A 21484-nucleotide genomic window follows, 5' to 3' on the forward strand; every position below is an offset into this window, starting at 1 on the left:
TTTCCTCATGCCTCCTAGGACTCTAGCCAAGTCTTTCACATCTCTGACCACGATGGAGCTGGCAAGGACAGAGAAGCTGGGACTGGGAATCAGTGGTGGGGAAGACAGACAGAGAAAGAAATGAAGTGTTTGTGTGTGTGTGTGGAAAGACAGATAAAGAGAGAATGACAAGACGCTTACCGGGTCGCCTGGAGCCCCTTTTGCTCCTGGAGGTCCAGAAGGTCCTTGGATACCCTAGAAAAATTAAAAACGCTGAGGTCAGCTCCAAACCCATAGCAAACCTTCATGCCTCTTGGCAGTAACGTGCATCTCGTAAATGCTCCAGTAAAAGGAGTGGAGAGGGGGCCCTGTAAGTGTGAAACACTGTCCAAATTCTTCCTCCTGGACCAAGACTCAAAACTTACGGACTTGAGTGAAATCAAGGTTATGAAAAGAAGCACAAGGGGTGGACACTTACTGGGAAGCCACGTGCTCCTGTCTCCCCGGTGTCACCCATCTTCCCCTGTGAACACACAGAGACAGTCATTAGCAGGGAACGTGGTGAGACACCTGCGGCGCTTTGGCCAGGAGAAGCTGCAGTTCGCTGGGCACCATGTACATGTGGGTACGCCCATGGGGGACTGACACCATGCCAGGTTTGGCAGGCACTGGCTGCTGCAGAGGACATACCTGCAGCCCATCTGGCCCCGGCTTGCCTGGCTCCCCTGGTCGGCCCTGCAAAGCAAAAAGGCAAAGACACGTTGGCAGGAGCACAAACTATTGGTGATGCTCTTCTGCCCCAGTCCATCTACTCTTGCATTTCTGTGCATCAAATATCCCCTCCAGTTCCCTGCAGCTTTTGAGAGGCCAAATGCCCAGCATCCTGCCCTGAGGAACACCCCAGCCAGCAGGGAGTGGGGCCAACGGGCTGCATGATCTCAGGTTTTTTGAACAAACATTGCTTTGGAGGAAGCTGGGATTCGCAGGAGACTCACCACAGCCCTGCTTGGCAGGGCATGAAATAAAGGAGGTTCCCCATCCCAACTGCATTCACAGGGCCACGTGTGCCGCGCAGGGGATGGAGTCTGTGACAACGGACCAGCTCCGCCACGCTACTGTTACATCAGGCTGCTGCCAAAGGGAGAAGCTCTCCCACACACCCATCTCCGAGCCTGACGTGGAGCTGGCTCACCCTGGATGAGGGTCTGCTTGAGCGGAGTATCTGCTCAGACCCCAGCAGCAGGGGCCCTCAAGGCCACATTAGACAGATTTTGCTCAGGTTGCACAGAAGACTCATCCCTGCTGGTTGATCCTCATAGAGTGATTGAACATCCCCTGTTCCTGGAGGAGGACATGACCTTGATCCTTCCCAGAGCATTTCCCAACACAGCTAAGAGCAGCCTTGGCCAACCACTGGCATTCACCTTGACACCTCGTGACCCCGGCTCGCCTACTGGTCCGTCGGGCCCTCTGGCACCCTGGAAAAAGGCAAAAGAAAGGCAAAAATAAGAACAGAGAGTATATGTCTCACTGGAAAACACAGCAGTCACCCTAGCTTTGGCCACCAGGAAAGTCCATGAGATCAGTCCTGGCTAAGTCAACCTATACCTGGTTGAGCTGAGCACAAGACTCAAAAGATCCCGTCTGCGTTTGCTGCTTCATTTCTCACCATTACCAGCACACAGCACCAAAATACTTTTTATTCCTGTAAAACCAACTACCAGCTGCAAACCAAGCCAGAAGAGAAAGGTTGGCCAGGAAGAGTCTTATTTTCAGACAATGGTTTTGCAATGCACAGGCTTGCCGTTCTAGCCTTATTGACAGCAAACTTCTTCCTTCCTAGAAACCTCGCTTTTCCAACTGCCCCTGCCCTTAACCCTCGGCATGCCACACTGTCTCATGGTCACAACCAGGGCAATAACGCTACGAAATATAGGGAGGCACGCAAACTCCCACCATATGGTGCCTTCACAACTGTCCTGCGCCCCGAACTGCTCCCAGAGAGCAGGGTATATTTGCTGGCGGCTGAGCTCCAAGCCCTCAGCTGGTGTTACCTGCTATTTAAAGAACCGGCTGCCAGTCAGGACAGGGCAGGTGCTCACAGATATGCACACTGGGAGGAGCACAGTGCCTGCTTTGGCACGGTTGGTGCTACGCCTGGCACCGGCTCCTGGGCGTGTGCGTGCATGAGGACCTTGGGAGGTGTACAGGACACGCATGCTGCTGCAGATGCTCACGGCACGTACAAAAATCCAGCCAGCGAGAGATCTTGGACACGATTAGCTAGAATTGAACAGCTTGCAGTACGCTCGAGCATCCTCGAGGAAGAGGTGGCCTTGTTCTTCCAGAGGGTTCCAAGTGAGGAGAGGACAGGGGAGAGGGGATAGCTGCGATGTAGTTTTCAAGCTAACTTCAGAAGAACTGAACGTGCAGGCCACTGCCCCATTCCAACCCCAGAAAGCAGTATGTCACGCTGACAGAGAATAAACAGAGCCATGGTCGAGGAAAATAAAACAGCAAAAAAAGGACATGTCAAGAGACTCCATTAATGCACGTCATGTTCATAACCAGGCCGTGAGCTCAGCTGGGACTCTGAGGCGCTACTGCAATATAAATAATAAATAAAAACACAGAGTGGTGCTAGAATGTAGTGGTAGGAGAAATCCTGAGAGCAGGCCAACGCGCAAATACAGAAAACAGGAGCCAACGCGCTCAATCGGGATGCAAACTGAGTGCCAAAAGTAATAACAGGGCTAGGGAGCCAATGTGTTAGAAAAGCAGCTCCAGTATGACAGGCAAAGAGAGAGGCTCACAAAGAAAGGCAGTGTAACAGCAGAAGATGTATAGGAAACGCAGCCAAATTATTACAGCAGACAAACATTGTCAATATAAAATAACGCAAAAACTTCTACTGCGCTTGGCGAAACCCTGTGCCGCTGTGCGTACCAGAGACTCAACAACCACAAGCCCGTATAGCACGCCAGTAAGACACAGCTCTAGAGAAAGCTCAGCCTGGTCTGTAGGACAGACGGACAGAGAAGGACCCTGCACCAGATAGGAACACCACAACCAAATGGGGGGTTTCACCGGTCGGCGCTTTGCAACACAAATGCAATGGCAGCTCCCACCAGCCCCAGCGTGTCCCAACTCACGCTGGCCACCAGATCAGACAGCGGTAAACACTAAAAGGTTTGTTAATGCACGTCCCTGTAAACCTCACAGCACAATGACATAAAATAGAAGGTCATTTAAAAGCAGGTCTTCATTCCAGGACAGATGCTGCTGGAGAAAGAAATTTGGATGCTTCTGGCCCCAATAGACCCATCTTCTGTAGCCTGCCCTGCCCTGCCCAGCCCCTTTGCCAGTGCTGGGCTGCTGTGAGCTGAGCGGAGGCTGTTGGGTGCCCTCAGCCCTCACTCAGCACTGCAGCAAGGGCAGTGATGGCTGTGGTTCCCAGTGGTCCAACCTGGCAGGGCTGGCTGGCTGGGGGAGTGTTTACGGTATCCTCATTTCTTCCAGCAGAGCCTTGTCACCAGCGTGGCAGGATCTGCCAGGGCAATCTTACTGCACAGCAGTCACCTGCCTAATCCCATCACAACACATCTCATCGCCATCTGACCTAAAGAAGGAGAAAGTGACCCTGTATTCACAAATGCATGTGGTAACCTTCATCTTCTCCAGCCTCCTGCACCGAAACCCAGGATAAAGGCTTCCCCTAATTCACCCTGACAGGAAAGGCTACATTTAGTCAATTAGTTAAATCTTTAAAACTCCCTTTTACTGACAACGCTGGTTAGAGACGAGTGAGTGAGGTCCTGGCAGCTCTCCAGGGAGCATCCCATGCCAAATGCCGCCAGGCACAGCACGATGCCTTCCCCCTGCAGACCTGTCGGCTTGGCCTCACAGGCAGAGCTGAGCCCTGGGCTCCCCTTGGACCCTCCGTGATTCAAAATCAACTGAACAGCCAGGCATGCCTGCCCTGAGCACGGCAGGGCAGAGGGACCAGGGCGAGCGTGTAGAGAGGCATCTCGGGGAACGTCGTCCTAAGGGCATAGGCAGCACGGACTCATCCTAAGAACGGAGTAAGGAGGGTGCGGTGAAAGACTCAGCTTTATCACCAGAGTCAGCTTCTCTAGGAGGCCCATGAAACAGAGAAGGAAGTTTTTCTTTAGTCTGTGTTAGTATTTATATGGCAGTACACAGCTCAGTAGAGGTCCCGCTGGGCCAGGGCTGTACAAACACTGCAAGCTCCAAGTAGCTTTACAATGTAAACAGGAAAAAAAAGCAGGGTTAAATCGAGATCTGTCCGCTCCTTCGCACATGGGCAGCCAAGCTCGGAGAGATACAGGTTCATGGCTGATGGAGCATTTGAGAACCTGCTCAACTGTTTCACCAAAGGCAGTTAGGCACGAGTACGTGGCTCACAGGCATTGCCGTCTCCATCTCAAAGCAGCTCACTCGAGGTCACACAGGGAGTCACAGCACAGGGACGTGCCTGTGCAGTCCCACAGCAACACATGGGCCACAAGACCAAGCATCATCACTCACTGCTACCTAAACAGATGAGTTTCCCCTTTCAGTTGCGTTGTCAGGCAAGAGCAGCCAAATTGGCATTGCGCAGGAAATCACAGCTCTGTGGCCCTGCGTTCGGATGCTGCAGTAAGTCATGCTGGTGCTGAGGTCCTGCATTTTAAAATGCTGGCAGAGCCCAGCATTTAAAAAAATTCTAGTTTCAATGTCTTATATAGGCACATTTCTCACGGTAGTCCTTGTGCAGGTCCCCACAGAGCTAGGTCGTAGAAAGCCAGCATTAAGCCCTTGCAAGTCTCACCTACAGTCACATTCCGCCCGCTGTAATCATGAGTTATTTCTAACGCAGGCTCCAGTAACGGTAGCAAAGCAGGTCACAGTGCCACACGGGCCAAGAGAGTATTTCCCTCAGAGCCGTGCCACACTGAGCGGCACCATCAGCAGCCCCAGACTTAACAACGCGTTACGATATTGGCTGGATACGAACAGCATCAGCTCACAAATGCAGGGGAGTTCAGCTCCAGGCTTTGCAACTCAGGTTTACGGCTAGTCCGTGTGAGATATGCCCTGCTGCTAGAGTAGACAACGCTCCTGCAGAACAGAGCTAAGTACTCAGCAGTGTTTCCACAAAGCAGCACTGCCTTTCCCCTGTTTAAACAGATACTCAGAGCTCAGAGACTGAGCTTCTGAAGAGCTTCTGAAGAGCAGAAGCAGCAGCTTGAACAAGCAGTCAGTAGCTCCCTTCCAGAAATCCAAAGCTTCTTCCTTACCTCTTTATCCAAATGCTGATATTTCACTCTCGCAGTCAGGCCAAATGCAAAGCAAGCAGATGCCTTGACTGAAGGTAGCTGTTGCTGGCCATGGGTCTGTAGCTAACTTTTCCTCCAACACTTCTCATGCTCTTTCAGCCAACTAGACAGATCCCTGGGAGCAAACCAATCTACCTCTGCTTTTTCTCCATGAACAACAACTCAGCTGGGCCTGGAGAAAGCAATTATTTCCAGGTTCCCTTTGATAACACCGCTTTACAAATCCCTAGCATTTCCAAACTCCCACAGTCAGCGATGCTGCCAAGCCTCAGGTCCGTGCGGCAGAGCGCGGTCCCCTCCGGCACAGAGGCCGAGCGCTGGGAGGGCAGGACTGCCCCCCTTATCTCGCCTTTGCAGGCTTCACCTGGGCAACGGTTAATGCAGGGGCTTGATGAATGAACGGTGCGGCCGAAAACAGAAATACGCTTTGGGATCTGAAAAGCTCCTCTGAGTCGCTTAAGCCAGTACCCAGCATCCCCTCCTTTTCTGGATGAAATTCCAGAAACATCGTCAGACACTTTAGCCAGAAGAACGGGGCAAGGGAAGCCACTTTACAGCAGGATTTCAGGTGCAGATTTATGGTATGAGGTGCAAGGTCATGGCTCCAGCTGATATTTAACCTTTTGCAGAGATTCTCAGTCAATACCTGAGCTTTGTGATATCGCTGTCCTCAACAGAGGATCCTGGAGACCACACGTTTCCTGCTCTGAGGAGCTGATTAACAGAAATGCGCTTTTGAATTCAAGTGAGATAGGGTGAGGGACTTGCTGAATCAGCTACCTTCAAATTTAAACCTTGATTTCATTAAATAATTAGGTTTAAACATGTGCATAGCTGTCACTCGCTGAACGTTAAGCACATGTCTAAGCGCTACACTGAATACGGATGAAGGCAAACAAGCCTGGGCTCACACATCCAAGTTTCTTGTCCTTAGGGAAGAGGAGAGAGGACACCGTGTTTGTGGAAGATCATTCAGTATCAGTTTGATGGGCTAAACAAAGACTTGGGAAGGTACAATACCCTTGACTAACAAGAAGGTTACAATTTTTAAAGAATTTTCTTTTTAAAATTTGTACTTATATCTTGACAATACAAAAGCTATCACAACAGAAACATAGACCCCAAAAACTCTGCATTGTTCTTGACAATTGAAACCATATTTGCTATTTACGTTTGCTTCAAAAGCAAAATTACTTTAATGAAGTATCCACAAACAGAGCTCATGGAATCCACAAACATCTGGCAGCGGCTGCATTCATGTTTCTACTCTGAATTGAATTATGTCCCTTTTGTAAGCTAGGACAGACAGAGGGTAATGTCTGAAATTACAACTGGGGGAGCATTTCCCCATCCTGAGCAAACCAAGAGCCGGAATAGCAGGACAAACTAAGCAAACAAAGAGTACTGTGTGCCTGGAATATCTTCTGAGAGTATGAAGAGAAGGAAAACGTGAGAGAGAGATAGACAAACCAGAAATCCTCCAGGCAGGAGATCTGCTGGTCCTTACAACACCGACTTTCCCACATCATATTCACTGAAATCTGTAGGATTTCAGAGCAAAGCCCAAGTTCCTCCTCTTTGCTGGGGATCTTAGAAAGGATGTGTCTGTCTGTCTGTCTCACAAATTGTGTTCAGATTATAGCACTGCGGTGCTCAAACGCACCAAATCTGCATCAGGCCACGGTCCAGCAGTGGGTGCTGAGGGCAGGATCAGCGCAGGGCACCAGCAGCAGGTCCAGATGCTCACTGTCTGCTGGCAGAGTCTTACCCCTCTCTGATACCGGTATCCTTAGGGCATGGCCTTAATGCACTCTCTTCCCCGTGCACTGTCTCCTGTTCTTCCTCCCTGTTCTGCACTTTCTGGGGTGACAGTTTGCAGGACTCTGCAGCCAGCTGGGATAGAGCCATGGCTGCATTTCTGGTTTTCAGGGCTGTGATGCACTTTGACGTCTGGCCTTCCTCAGCGGAGAGATGTCCAGGGGGAATGACTGGCACAGGGTCTGCTGGACTTAACATCTGGAGAGGAAACGCAACCCAAGGCTACCAAGCTGAATGTATCTACCACGTGGTACATCATTTTGAGGATGGACAGTGCCGGCAGCAGTGAGTGTCCCGCAGGATTTCTCCTGAGGTACGGCACCCGCTCTCTGGATCTAGCTACAGCCAAAGGCAGGTCCCTGCTGTGCCAGCCAATCTCCTTTCTTAGGAGCTGAACCCAGCTTTGCTCTTGGTTTTACCTTGCATGATAAAAAATATTCCCTTCGTCATTCCTGACAGTACAAGTGAAGCTGAAAACAGCCCGGTCAGCTGTGCTCTCCCTGTGGGTTGGGGACTTTAGGCCAATGCAGTTGTAAGAAGCCGAGGAAGATTGATGCGAGGAATCTCGGAGAACCCAAGAGCCGAACACCGCAGTTTGCATGCGGCTGCCTGCCGTAGGAGAGGCTCAGTGCCAGGGGATGCGGCTGGCATCCCTGGCTGGCAGCTGGGAGGAGGCAGTGCTGGGACTCCTCCTCTGTCACCACATACATTGAAGGCACCGGCAGAAAGGTCTGAACCCCTCAGAGGACCCACCTCTCCAAGAGCCCGCACAGACAGCAGCCTGGGACTCCTTCAGAAGGCATTTCCCGTTCAGCTCTGCGTCATAGTTTTACCTTGAGATATATTCCACCATTCATTCAAAGCTTCCCATGAAGGGGTGCCTCCAGTTTCTCATCCGTCATGCTCGTGGATGTCTCGGACAGCTCAGTTAATTGCTGCTATGTAGCACAGAGAAACCTCACTCCCCAGGGGACCCTCCGACAGCGGAGCTGGGGAATGAGATCCATGGGTCTTCCCACCAAGGAGAACGGTGGCAAGGAAGCTGTTTTTTTCCCACCAACAAGTTTAAAGCTGAACCCTGACAGGCATCTGCTGGGTTTAGATGTTACCGGTGTCCTTCTAGCTGTGCTTTTAAAGCTTAAAGCAGATCCAGGGTACATAACTCTGTGGTTATAAAGCTTTCTAGTTGGTTATTCTATTTCCTTTTTTCAGTCCCAGCTATTAGAAGAGAGTATCAGCTCTGGTATAGGGAAACACGTACAACCCTTGGCTATCCTGAAATCCCCGAGAGGAGTTGCAGCCGAAGCAGAGACTGGGGATGAGTAAAATGTATAGTTTACTCCAGCCTGTCTCTTTGAAAATGAAACATGGAAACAGATATCATAAGATCCTTGAAGGGAGAAATGTAAAATATGTTGTTGTTGGGGCCTTCAGCAGAACCCATGTGCGCTCGCTATTAATACTTTGTAAAGCAGCTGGACAAGGAAAAACAACCGAAAGCAGGGATGCTCCTGCAATAAACGTCCCGTTGAAGAAGAAAGATTAAGGAGCTCAGTGGGACATGGGTTGGATGTCACAGGCAGGAAAACAAGCAGCTTTGGCAGGTCTAGAGGTCACTCTGCAGTCGGCTGTCACCCAGACAGAGCAGGAAGCACCACACATGAACCGACACGGAGTACTTGTGAAATATTTATCCAGCGTAACACGTACTCGTAGCACTGTCAGTGATGCTAGCCGAGAAACTGGGGTCTGCTCTTTCCAGGCAGAGCGAGGATTCACACATGCTTTACAGTGGGGTACTGCTTAGATACGTACAGATAAAATCAGAGCCATGTGTTATGGGCTGGAAAAACACATAGGAAGACATGAAACATGCTTATAATTTGCTCTGCTGACAATGCAAAACACACCTTTCTCCCAACCCTGCGGAATGCTGCCAGAAGATATTAATCCTGGGAGACCGAAAGCGGGGGAAGAATAGGTTGTTCGGTTCCTTGCCAGCTCCGTTTCTGCCTGCCTCGTCTCTTAATTCTGTCTCATGGCATAACATTTCCTGCTTTATCTGCCTCTGGTTAAATCACAACACTTCAAATCTCAGCAGGAAAGAGCCCTTTTCCAGTCTTCTACTTGCATCCCTTTCCCCAGCCCAGATACACCTTCAGGTCACTCCATCTTCCCCATCCTCACCAGAAGTGTCTGTAAAGCCTGTTTTGACATTGCAGGTGGTTGGAAAAGACAAGTTGCACCACTTCCACAACAAACTGTACGCTGGGGCACATCCCCAAACCAATCCACCAGATCACTCTGCCAATGACGGAAAGAGGAGAGGGATAAAAGCTCGCGGAAAGTGCTTACCCTGCGGCCTTTCATCCCTCGCATCCCTGGCGCGCCACGGACTCCTGCGGGACCCTGGAAGGGGAAAAGGGAAACAAAATGAAGATGGAGAAGGAGGAAGGCAGCAGCTGTTGGTGAGACCCCCACATCCCTACGTGATCTGCAGGGGCCTCAGACGCAGACTCTCGACCAGCAAGTTGGTTCGTTAAACTCTTGCCAAAGACATTATTGTATTTACTTGGTCTTCTTTTTTAACTCACTGATTGTCTTTGCATTACGAACATTCAGGCCAACGATCCTGGCTGAGGTTTGCATGCTTAAGTATCTGCAGCCTGTTGTCTGTGTAAGTGGTGTGATTTGAAGAGAAGCTGAGCATCCAGAATTCCCTCCGAAGCTATTAAAAGCAGCTGTTGCTCAGTATCTGCACAAAAATAATAACAGCCAGGATCTGTTTTTCAGTTGTCCAAATATAAAATCAGACACCTCATCTTAGGTATCCAAGTTTGACTTTTCAGCCAAATTCTGATTTTATCTTCAAGTAACTGTTGCCCTGTTAGTGCTGCATAAATACTCATCCTGGCAGAGAGATGCTAACTTCATTTGGATGGATGGTGTTGCGGATGATCCTGTTTTTCTTACAGTTACAGAAAGGTTTCAGGTTTTCTTTTAACCTGGGTTTGTACACACTTGATTCATTAATGTGCACACAGAAAATGCAGAAGAAAATTAAACAGCTTTTTTTTTTCCTGTTAGAATATTAATCAGTTTCAAAAATCAAAGGATATGTTCAATTAACAGGATTTATTTCTGTATAACTTTAAAACCTCATATTGAAAGTTAGTGCCTTTCTGCTGTCAGAAATGAAAACCTCAAAATGACACATTCCATTCATACTCTCTCAAACATTCCACATCCAGTTTTGCTATTTATATACTAATGGCTTTTACCAACTGCCAACCCTGCAGACTTCACCAAGGATCAGAACAAAACTGGACTGTGATCCTCCCACTGCTGTACCACTGCCGCTAATAAAGGTTTTGCTTTTGGAACGGAGACGTCTTTCTGCACGGCGTGTAAGTTCAGAATACAAACACTTAGCTGTTCTCACTCAAGATGGAAAAGTTAGTTGACTGTAACTATATTTGTAATCACAGTAAATCTCGGTTTTGCTAGGGAGGTCAGTAGCAACTGGCAGAGCAGATGTGTCAGATGCCTGTTTTATAGAGATTTTTATGATAAACACATACTGAAATGAAATGACATTCTTTGTTGGTATTTGGAATATCCTCCTGGAAGTCTCAGCCTATCCCAAATAGCTTATGAAAATACAAGCACAGAAACATTCATTGTGATGGCAAAATATTGAGGGAGCACCTACATACCATGCTGAGAATTTCAAGGAATTGTTTAAGAGAATATGAGTGACCTTTAATAAACCTATACGTACACATTATTTTCAAAACTGTATATTAACACAAAAGATGGAAGGCAGGAAGAGGGAAAAGGCATTCACAGGCCTCAGGGAGCTGAAATTAAGGGCAGAGTTTCCTACCATTGACTATACCTTTGCTCCCCGTTCCCAATCACCCGCTATTGAATTAATCAGCCAGCAGAGCTGCTAAGGCTCACTGGATAGCTTAATCTTCCAAGACTGTAACAGTTTGGGAAAACCAACAACAGCATGCCTCAGGTCTGGCTTGAAAAGCAAATAATGAGTGTTTGGTGGAGAAACAGGCAGAAACAGCTGGAGTTAATGAGTGGGGATTTGATATTAGGGGATTATTTGATTTACTGGTTTTGTGGGGAAGTTCGCCTTATTGAATTATGACTTTTTAAAATATGGTCTTTGAGGAAACATTTTGCTTGGATGAACTTCGTTATTTGCCTGCAGGAGAACTGAAGGAAGCAGAAGGACCTGGGGATGGTCTCAGCTCCCAGAGCTCTGTAGAGAGGTTTCAGCATCTCCAGTCAGAGCTGATGTCTCTGCTCATACTGCTATCACACCCCGGTGAAGTAAGACAAAATTCAGCCTCAACTAAAGGTAGTAGTGGTGCACTAGACAGTACATCAGGACTGGGAGCTCTTTGCTGCAAGGCCACAGATGGCCTCCCATCCTCCCCAGCGCACACAGCATGGAGCTGCCTAATGGTCTGGCCATCTCTGAGTCACGCAGCAGCTGACATCCTGGGAAAGTTGCTAAAAAAGGGACATCTAGAGATACCCAGCTGCCTCCCAGACTTCTGTCAACATCAAGTGCTGCCCTGAGGGGCTGCAGAGCACCTCACTGCTGGGGGCTGCAGGCAGCATCGCGCTCCTTTTATTCAGAGCCTGGCCAGTTGCTGCTCTTCAGGTAGAGATGGGTCATCGCGAGGTGCTGCTTGACCTCAGACCTTTTATTTCCCTCACCTCCATTGACTTGCAGCTGTGAAATCTCTCCCCAGCCAGCAGCTGGCCGCAGCCGGTGGGCCCAGTGCATCCCCGAGCTTCCCGCAGCGGGCAGAGCTGCCACTGACCTGGAGGCCAAACCTTTGGCACTGCCCTGGCATTTCACTACTGTGATCTTCCTCCCAATTAACACCACTGTGGGAATTCACACACTGAGCAAAATCCATTCCCTGTACCCGCTGCCTTTTTCTCTGTTCCAGGGAACGGCACGCACTGGCCTTCACACAGCGGCATTTGTGCCGCTGGGAGAGCCGGAGCTCCGTCTAAACAACGGCTGTGGGAAACCGGAGCCACATGAAAATCTACCTCCGCACCAATTGCACGCTCCAGCCACAGCTGCGCACGTACCAGATGAGCCCACCCGGATGGAGGGTGCGTCTGGGGGCAGCTGCTCTGCTGCCCCTCTCGCTCCAGTGAGGGGCTCTGAAAACGCATGACAGTCACCCACAATGCAGTCAGGGCATCATACGAAGTGACCACCACTGCTACCAACAATTCCTAGCAGAAATAGAGAGCCTTGCAGTAACACCTTGAGCTAGCGAGCTCATGTCCCACTAAATATCGAGGCTGAATTGTGAGTTTTGGATCCCCCATTAGGGAAATGAGCTCTGAAAGTTTGGAATACACACCAATTCTTTTTTTTCAGCATGTCTTCCCCTGCTGCTCTCACCCACATCCCATCTCTTTCCCCATCTCTCTTGTTCCTGTCAAACTCAAACCAACTGGGGCGCGGTTGCTTGACTCAGCCCGTGAATGCCCAGGACATGGGATTCTGAGTTTTAGTGTGGGGAGTTACAAGGTGATGACAGCCTTTACTTACTGTTGGTCCAGGGATCCCAGGAAAACCCGCTCCTCCTGGTGTCCCGGGGTGTCCCTAAAACAGAAGGAAGAACATGTCTGGTGTGAGTTCCCAGGATCTGCTCAGCCTTTCTTCCTCCAAGTGGGAAGACAGGAAAAAAAAAAAAAAAAAAAGCATTGCTGGTTGCTTGCAAGGTCAGGCAGGTCTGTTATTCGTTAGGGTAAAATTGCTCAGGGCAGATGGAGAAGGCCAGACTGCCAAAAGCCCCGCTCCAACCTTGCCAGCAATACCAGCAGCTAGATTTTCTGAACAGCCCAGAAGAGAATGGGCTGAATTAATATGAAAATCTGTCTTTGGGTCTTGCATTATGGCAGAGAGCAGGTGTCAGAGCGAGATAAGGTCCTGCTGAGGTCCCCTCTGTTAAACTCCTAAACGAGGATCCTCAAACGGTAGCGTGTGTAGCACAGCAAAACACCACGAGCGTGCTGCCCAAGCAGCCCCGCATCTCCAGCTGCCCCTGACAACTTGGTGGGATGTGAACAACAGAAGTTTGGAAATTCTTGTTCCCAGGTGCCGCAGCTTGCAGCTCCTGGTTATCTCTCTGCTTGACATGATGGGTCTCAGCTGATGGAGCTGCAGAACACATGTCGAAACCCAGTGTTTCTCTGAAGGGGAGAAGCTGCACCCTTCGCTAGGACAGAGAGACAGAGGCAGCAGCAAGAGCGAGAGAATGGGGACTTACTCCTTACCATCGACCCCTTGACTCCTGGAGGGCCCGGGGGTCCCACTGAGCCACGGTCACCCTAGGAGAGACGGAGATGCACAGGGAGGAGTGAGGGCTTTTGCGAACAAGCACTCTGAGCTGGCAGCAATGGGGATCTAGAGCAAAAAACCAACTGAGAGATCCACAAATTGGAGTCTATGCCATCAGATTTCTACCAGAAAACTTCCAGTACAGAACAATAATCACCCTCTTCGAAATATCCATCTCATTAGAGTAATTAAAGGACTACAGCAAGAATTAACTAATCCTCCATATCCCAAGACTTCACTTTTGCCATTAAAGTGCCGAGGAACAAGAAACAAGCAATGAAGACCAACTTCAACTTGGGGCAGCGACAGGACTGGATCCCAGGAGATCTGCAACCCTTCCCAAGGTACGACATATCCCTCCCTGTTCTACCGCATCATAATCCCTACGCATTCTGGCATTTTTAGAGGCATGGATTTGAAAGCTGTGGTCATGAGGCCCTGCTGAGAGCAGGGAATAAAGTTGGAAAAACCAGAGATGCTGCCTAGAATAGACGGAAGGAGACCGTAGGTTTTTTGGGGGGGACTCCCTATGCTGTAGCTCATACCGAGACCTCAGCACAAACAGCAACGATCTGGAGGCCTGCGTTTACAAGGGGTTCACAGCTGGATGTCTCCATGGCCACCCTAAAGATACCACCCCTTCTGAAACAAGCCACCATTTGGCATTAGAAAACTTAATGTACCAAAAACCCACTTATTAATTCCAAAAGTCTTTCTTATCCCCACATGCAGAACATCTCACAGCCCCGAGCACATCTGTGGCCCTACGGCTCAGCCAAGAATGTGAGACGAGGTATTAGCCTCCTTGGGCACCTCCGCAACCTGGGACGCAAGGGTGAGTTGAAGGCATGGCTCTAGCGACAGGACATCAACTGCCCCTTTTCGGAGATGGTGGCAATTCCCGCCACGACTGCCTGTGCTCTCCCTTGCAGCCCCAGTAACGCACTGGGAATTAGGTGTGTTACGTTTGTGTGCCTGGGGGGACGAGGAGGGAGGAGTTAGCAAATGCTGCCAAAGAGTTTACGCCCAAAATCTGACCTACCTTCCACAGCTAAAGTGTAAGGGGAAATATTTTCTGGCCTCTCAGCAGTTTATTAAAAACAAACCCCAGAGTTTGTGTTGTCACCAGTTGGCCCTTGCAAACCAAAGTAAGGATTTTTTTCCCCCTGAATACATGGATTTTATTAAGTGTGTATTAACTGCATTGTTCTCTTTGATAATCTTTGGATTCTACTGGCTCCAGTCTCAAGTTTTGCAGCTCTTGGGATGGAGATTGCTGACTCAGCTACGTCTAATGAAAGCATATTTCCCACTTCATTTAGCTCACAACAGCATAGTGAGCTGTAGGATGCTATGCCAACTGGAGGCCTGGTTGAGGTTTTGGTTTGATGATAGTTATTTCTGTCATCCCTAAGTTAGTCCTGGTAGAGAAGAAGTCTGATAGAAACCACAGCTGTGCTGAGGATCTCCTAAGGCAGATTTTCAAAGGACAGTGCAGGTTTGCCTCGACACCAACGTAACATCATCGCGTTACAGAGTCGATCTGCAAGATGAGGATTGCTCATGAGGTCAAGGCATTGCCATGGAATTCATAGGGCCAGACGTGAATTTGCTGGAGGAAAAAGATCTTCCCACATCTCCTGCATGGAGTCCTCATTCAATTCAGGGCTGCAGCTGCCATTGAGACACCTCACTCAGGCACCAATTTTCTGTACAACCACCTTGGACACATCACAGACTCTTTATTCCTCTGTTTTCCTTCTGTAAAACGCAGCCCACATCACGTAATTCCTTTTAGTTCTTGTGTGCTTTGACAGTTTGGACTGAGCCTGCTTCTGCTACTGTCCCACCAGAGACCATCTCGTGCAAGGGGCTCTCCAAAGGCTGCTGCAGACAGGCAATAAAATGCATTTGCAGCAAACACAGTCACAGTCTTGACATCATTACCCAGAGGACAGGGCTTGGAGCAATAAAAGCAAGAGAGAGAACTGATGTGTGGAATGCATCATTTCATGCTCTTTACTATCTTTACGGCTGGACTGTGAATAATTAAACCACCAATGAAAAGCAGCAGTCTGCAACTGATACAATGAATGACACAGATGATTTGTCTTTGGAAGCTACTCCTGAATAAAATTTTACACTCTAATAGAAAACAAATTAATGTCCATTTACATTTTTTCTGGAAAATAAAGCCATTTTTCTTCCTGGGAGAAGTACGTATCTGTACTGTACACAAGAGGGCACCAGCCCTTAGTAGAGTGCCCAATGCAACCACAGGGGCAGCCGGATGGGATGGTCCTCATCAAAAAAAAAGGGAAATATTTGGACTAGCCTTTGCTCAGATAGGTGATTGCACTCTTGTGCCTTCTCTGCACCCAAGAAATTGCTGAGACCTCCTGTTCAATGCAGGCTCAGCCCTGGTCCTGATGGGTTGCAATCCCATTGGCAACTCGGCATGGGCTTGTCAGCACATCTCTGCGCAAATCTATAACCCAACCTCCTCGGGCTCCTCCCTTGACCAGGAGCACAGGGCTGATGAGTCCCTCATTCCCAGAAAAAAACCCAGAACTCACTGTTAAATACAAGCTTTCTGGCAGATTATGAATGAATAAAGCTTAAATTTTCAGAGAACATTTGACAGCATCTCCTTGGAGGGCAAGCGCATGTTAATTCCTAAATGTGAAGCGGATGATTTTTGCCTGGCCCCAGACGAGCTCAGACACCCGGGATGTGCTGCCTTCCCAGATGGGTGTTGCACTGACACGACAACTTAAATCTCCACAATATTCCTCCCGCCCCGGTCTCCCTCACCCTGCAAAAGTTAAAACAACCAACTCGTTGCAAGCAACCTTACCTTTTCTCCCACTATTCCAGGCTCCCCTACGGGACCAATGAAACCCATTAGACCCTGAGGAAAGAGAAGAGCACAATTAATTTTCAGTTTTATTTGCTGAGAAAGTAAACAGTTTCTCTGGTCCACCTTGCCGGCTGAAATAGCACAGCATCTCTTGTGTACTGCTCAGTAATTCCTACTGGCTACCAGAGCGGACGGACTTGCTCCCGGCCATGGGAACGTCTAACTCCACAGCTGGTTTTGCTTTAGGCGCCAGCTGGAACGGCAGCACGAGGATCTGCAAGAGCCACAACACGCGGTATAGGGGATGAGTTAAGCATGTTTCATAGAAACGTCGAGTCCATAGCGTGGCTTTGTTTTGCCAGCATTTCCCCAAAACACCAGCGCAGTTTCCCCAAGAGAAACTTGGGGAAATTGATAGCGGGAGCTCCTGGGCTGCCCAGTCTGAGAGGTGCCCTCATTTTACCTGCCGTGCTGGGCAGACTGCCTCTGGGTTAAGCTGAGCTGCCTCAAACCCTTGTGCAAATTAATTTTGCCCTGGACAGTGTCACGCTGTTGGGATGTCAGTATGAAATAAAGGTCTGAGGCCACAGCCAGAGGGGCCGGCAGGGCAGCAAACCTATTGCACTACTCAAACTATCACAGAAAAAAATAAAACAACCTCCAAGTCTAAGCTCAGGAATTGTCAGGATTTAACAACATTTGGGATAACGAAGAAAAAAACAGAACTGCTTTTAATTAGGAAGATGGAAACAGATGCAATCTCAAGCTAAGATTCCTGAGAATTAAGATACAGCAGCCTCCCAGCTTTGGCGGGTTTCTGGCTCTAGAGACACAAAGGACTATCCTCTCCACCACAGTAGGCTCGCTCACTGCATGACTCTCATAGCACCGGTGAGACTGATGTAAGGGTCATTGGGAGATGGACATCTATACATAGCTCCTTCACTGAGTCCGTAACTGAAGGGATTAATCTGTTGAAACACTTCACAACCTGCCCACAGCTGGCACTGGTGATGTTAAACCAAGCCATGCCCCAGCTTGGTGGACTTCAGGCAACAGCCTGATCGGTACTGGGAGGCAGCTGCTGAGCAAGTCAGAGGCAGGAGATGGATTCTCCAGTGTTATCACCCTGCTCTTCAAGTTATGCTAAAAAAGAGGAAATCTTCATAATAAATTGTAAAGTTCCTCTATGCAAAAGCATCTCACCTTTTCACTTCAGCATCAAGGAGGTTTTCAAATGACACGCTCAAGAAAACATTCAGCATGCACAAACACAATGGGAAAAAAGCTGCACTAGCAAGGCAACTTCTGGAGTGCAGTCTGAGAAAAGGGAGAGCTTTTCACTCTGCTACCTCCTTTCTAGGTGAACAGCAAGAAAAGAAGCCAAAGTTTCCTCTCTGTACTCCTGCTTCATTGCTTTTTCCGTTCCCAGCTGGCCTGATGTGTGTGTGGTTTGTAGAGCAGCTCTCTGCACTCTGCGTATCGCTGTGGTTCTGTTCGCATCCGTGCACAGGCAGCATAAAGCGATATCACCCAGAGGAGCACCCAGCACCGACAGAGCAGCCTGCTCACAGGTTGTGCAGCTCCTCCTGCCACCAAAAGCCTCTCCCTCCATCAAGTTATGATCACAATGTAAAGCTGTAGCTCGAAGTAACCAGCCACACTGCTATTCCTGCACGTGTGAGGCTCAGCAGACCCATTCAGAGACATAACACACAACACGGGTCACTCTCCGATGACTTTTACGGAGAACAGCTTCTGATGATGATTCCAAACACCCAGAGACTTCATGCATTAACATTCCTCACTTGGTGCAATTAAATCCTCTGAACATCCCAGGAACTCCTCAACGGGGCTTGCTGATGGGCTCAACAAAAGCATCTCTCACTTGGATCCTTTGCCTCTTGCAAGGAGCAACCATGCACGCTCCGCTCTGAGCGGCACTTGTCACACTCTGGCGTGGAAGCAACATCCAGGTTTGGAAAAAACTCCTGAGAGAAGGCAAAGAGCTCAGCAGCTATGTCAGAGCCTGGAGTTAGATGCTTGCGTTAGAAATTCATCCAGAGATGATACCCCAGGAAACCAGCATGCCGCTGTGCCATGATGGAAATTTCAATTAACCACGGGAAGACATCAACCACCAGGAAAGCTCTGTTATTCTGTCAGGGGCTCGGTGTCACCAACCCTTCTGACATCAGCACTGTCTTTACTGCGTCCGAAGCTGACGCAGTCCCAGTGCACATGCGTGTCACTGCAGCCAGGCGGCAAGGACAAGACACACGTGAGAGCAAAGCAGTGCTGGACCCATTGTCCAACGCAGGAACCAAAGGGAGAGCAGACAAATCCGCAGTATCTGCATATGCAAGGTTGCCACTGGGTGGCATTGCTGAAGGCTGCCGAACCAATTATCCTTTCAATTAGACACAAGTGCAGATACACAGCTGATAACTCTATCCAGTTACTGAAGTTTTCCAGCAGCCCAAGGCCATGAAGACAAATGTTAAAGCAGAGGAGAGAATGGTAAAGCAATGAGATGAAATAAGGAAATGAATTGCTATGCAAAAATAAGATAATAAAGCAAGAAAGGATAAATCTGTTCCTTCATTTCCAATTTCTCAGAAAATCGGCAGAACTCTCTCTCTCCTTGGGCAGATGGTCTCTTCAAGATGTTTCTGGGTTACTTAGGGCAGTCCCTGCAGAAGAGGAGAGATCCTTGCTCTTGCAGCAAATGTTGTTACCATTCAGAACAAGACCAAAACACTTCTGAGGGCTTTGGGGTGTGGTGTTGCATATCCAAACTCGGGCTTGAAGGCTCATACCTCTGATCCACTGCCCACAGCAGCATCACCTCCCACCCTAAAAAGTCTCTATGGAATCTGGGTCATGAAGCGAGATATTATAAGCAAACTGAAATCTTTTACAGTTATGTAAAGTTATGTACAGTGATGCTCCTGCAAGGAGCAGAGTGTTGGACTCTATAATCCTCGTAAATCTCTTCCAACTCAAGATATTCTATGTTTCTATATACCGGTTGTGCTTCCCAGCCAACTTGGTGTTGCAGATGGTTTGCAGAGCGCCGATTGCAGCGTGCCAAGCAGCCTACAAACCCAGCATCCTCCTGAGACCCCCCTCACTGTCACAGACATGCCGTTTGTTACCGCCGCTTGCGCAGAAACCTGCTGGGACTGCCAGCCTGAGCAGGGCAGAGGCAAACGCTGCACCTGCTGCTCGGGTAAACGTCAGGATGGAAGTAGAGCATAAGCAAAATTTCTGGCCTGGTTTTCACTCCAAAACCAGGGGAAATTCCATCTGCGCTGGTACATCGTGTTCCTGCTCAAGGGAAGATGTCACCACTGTCTGCACACGGAGCAAGAGGAGCATCCCATGGTGTGACCATGGTAGAGCAGGGACCAAAGCGAGATGGCAGCTCAGGGACCCTCTGCTGTGACCAGGCTTCCAGCACAGTAGCTCTGTGGTGTCTGCAGCCAACACGGTCTGCTCTGGGCTCTGCTAACATTGCTGTGTCTGCAAGCAGACACAAATTGAGATAGATACGTCTAGGCAAAATAAATCTCGGTAAATTATTGGGAGTATATGAAACAACTAGGGGAAATTGGGTAACAATACTCTTCACTGGCCAAAATGGGACAGACACTAAAGGGAACGCAAGCAGCAAAAGATTTAGGTTTTAAGAGCCAGAAAAGCCACTGATGGCAAACATTAAATCAAAGCAGACGTGAATCGTGGCTATGACACTAAAACGGCTGCGGCGTAACACATTTTCCCCAGGTTCCCAAGGTTGAAAAGGAGCCCTGCACCAACCACGACTGCAGGCAGCGCGTGGAACGATGCACGTGAAGTCCCAGCAGCGGTGGCTGCCCGGATAAAGGCCCACAGTCCATAGGAAAGAATGTAAAACATTTATATTAGACGGGGAGTTCAGCATGTCGCTCGTGATTCAGCCTGCTGTATTCCCCAGCCAAGGGCATGGCGGAAAGGGATGGAGATTGTTAAAAAGTTGCTGGGGGCTTGGGGGGAAGGAAAAGGCGGGGGACTGGCGGGTTGTAATTCCTAACTCCTGTCTGGCTTTCCCCATTTATTGTCCAGCCCTGCCATAATTAAGCCCCCCCTCTTGGCTGCATCAACAGAGAGCAAGTCAGCAATGAAGCCTTGCATAAATCATAGCCTATTTGAGAGAAACAACCGAAAGGCGAACCCAGCGTGAGCAGGGTCTCCCAGGGACGGGACCGCCAGTCGCTCCCAGCAGGAACCGATCGTGGCCTTTCTGTTTTACTGGTTCGCTAGAACTCAAAACAAAACAAACCAGGGACAAAGGACGGGAGGGAGTAAATGTACAATCCTCCCATTCAGATGAAAGAAAGGGAAAGTAAAACAGTAAATATCACAGTTTAAGGGAGGACGCTCTGACCCGCAAAGAAAAGCCATGTGGTTTAACCCCCTGTGCGCCGGAGCTCAGCCATAGCCTGGGGCCGCGTGGGGTTCCCACCGCCCTCTGGGGATCGAGGGAAGGAGGGGTGGAGACCTGCTGACAAAACACCTTGTCAGATCAAAGAGGCTGCGTACACCGCAGTGCCCGTGAATGAGAGCTGTGCAGCTCAAAGATGCTCTGGAGAAGGTAAATGCATTGGGAAAGGTGCTGCTCCAAGATGTGGGAAACGTCGCTGCAATACCCTGCTCAGTTCTTGGTGACCCATTTGACCTTGGTCAAGTCAATCCGCATCTCCACGTGGCAGATCCCACCTGCAAAACCAACGTTACAGCACATCCCTCCATTTCAAGAGCACCGCAAGGAAAATACACTACGGAGATAACCGATGGCACTGGTTTCCTTTGACAAATTATTTTAGAATAATATCTGATATTGGGACAACACGCATCTCCCTCATAGGAAGAGATCTCCTTTGAGTGACCGCCCTTCCCAGCATGGTGCAATAGGTGTGTGGCCAACCCTAACATCGCCATGGAACTGAGAAGGGCTGTCACTTCTGGTACAGGAGGGATTCAAAAAGCAGTTCCTGCTACGACAGGACCTCCTCATTCCCATTAAGGATGTAGGTCAACCTTAGCCTCTTTCAG

The 21484-nt window shown here is 49.2% G+C and overlaps 1 protein-coding gene across 1 annotated transcript in view; it reads right to left on the bottom strand.

Moving 5' to 3' along the window:
- The window catches only part of LOC104482988 (uncharacterized), a 156036-nt gene that overhangs the window by 44087 nt on the left and 90465 nt on the right, over positions 1-21484 (bottom strand). The window contains exons 25-32 of the mRNA XM_086763516.1: positions 16385-16438; positions 13464-13517; positions 12736-12789; positions 9492-9545; positions 1404-1457; positions 670-714; positions 458-502; positions 181-234 (exon numbers count right to left, since the gene is read on the bottom strand). Of these exons, the coding sequence (XP_086619642.1) occupies positions 181-234; positions 458-502; positions 670-714; positions 1404-1457; positions 9492-9545; positions 12736-12789; positions 13464-13517; positions 16385-16438 (414 nt within the window). The remainder of the gene's footprint in view (positions 1-180; positions 235-457; positions 503-669; positions 715-1403; positions 1458-9491; positions 9546-12735; positions 12790-13463; positions 13518-16384; positions 16439-21484) is intronic.

This window comes from Chlamydotis macqueenii, chromosome 20, assembly GCF_036417535.1.
Source record: "Chlamydotis macqueenii isolate bChlMac1 chromosome 20, bChlMac1.mat, whole genome shotgun sequence".
In the NCBI taxonomy this organism is placed as follows: Eukaryota; Metazoa; Chordata; class Aves; order Otidiformes; family Otididae; genus Chlamydotis; species Chlamydotis macqueenii.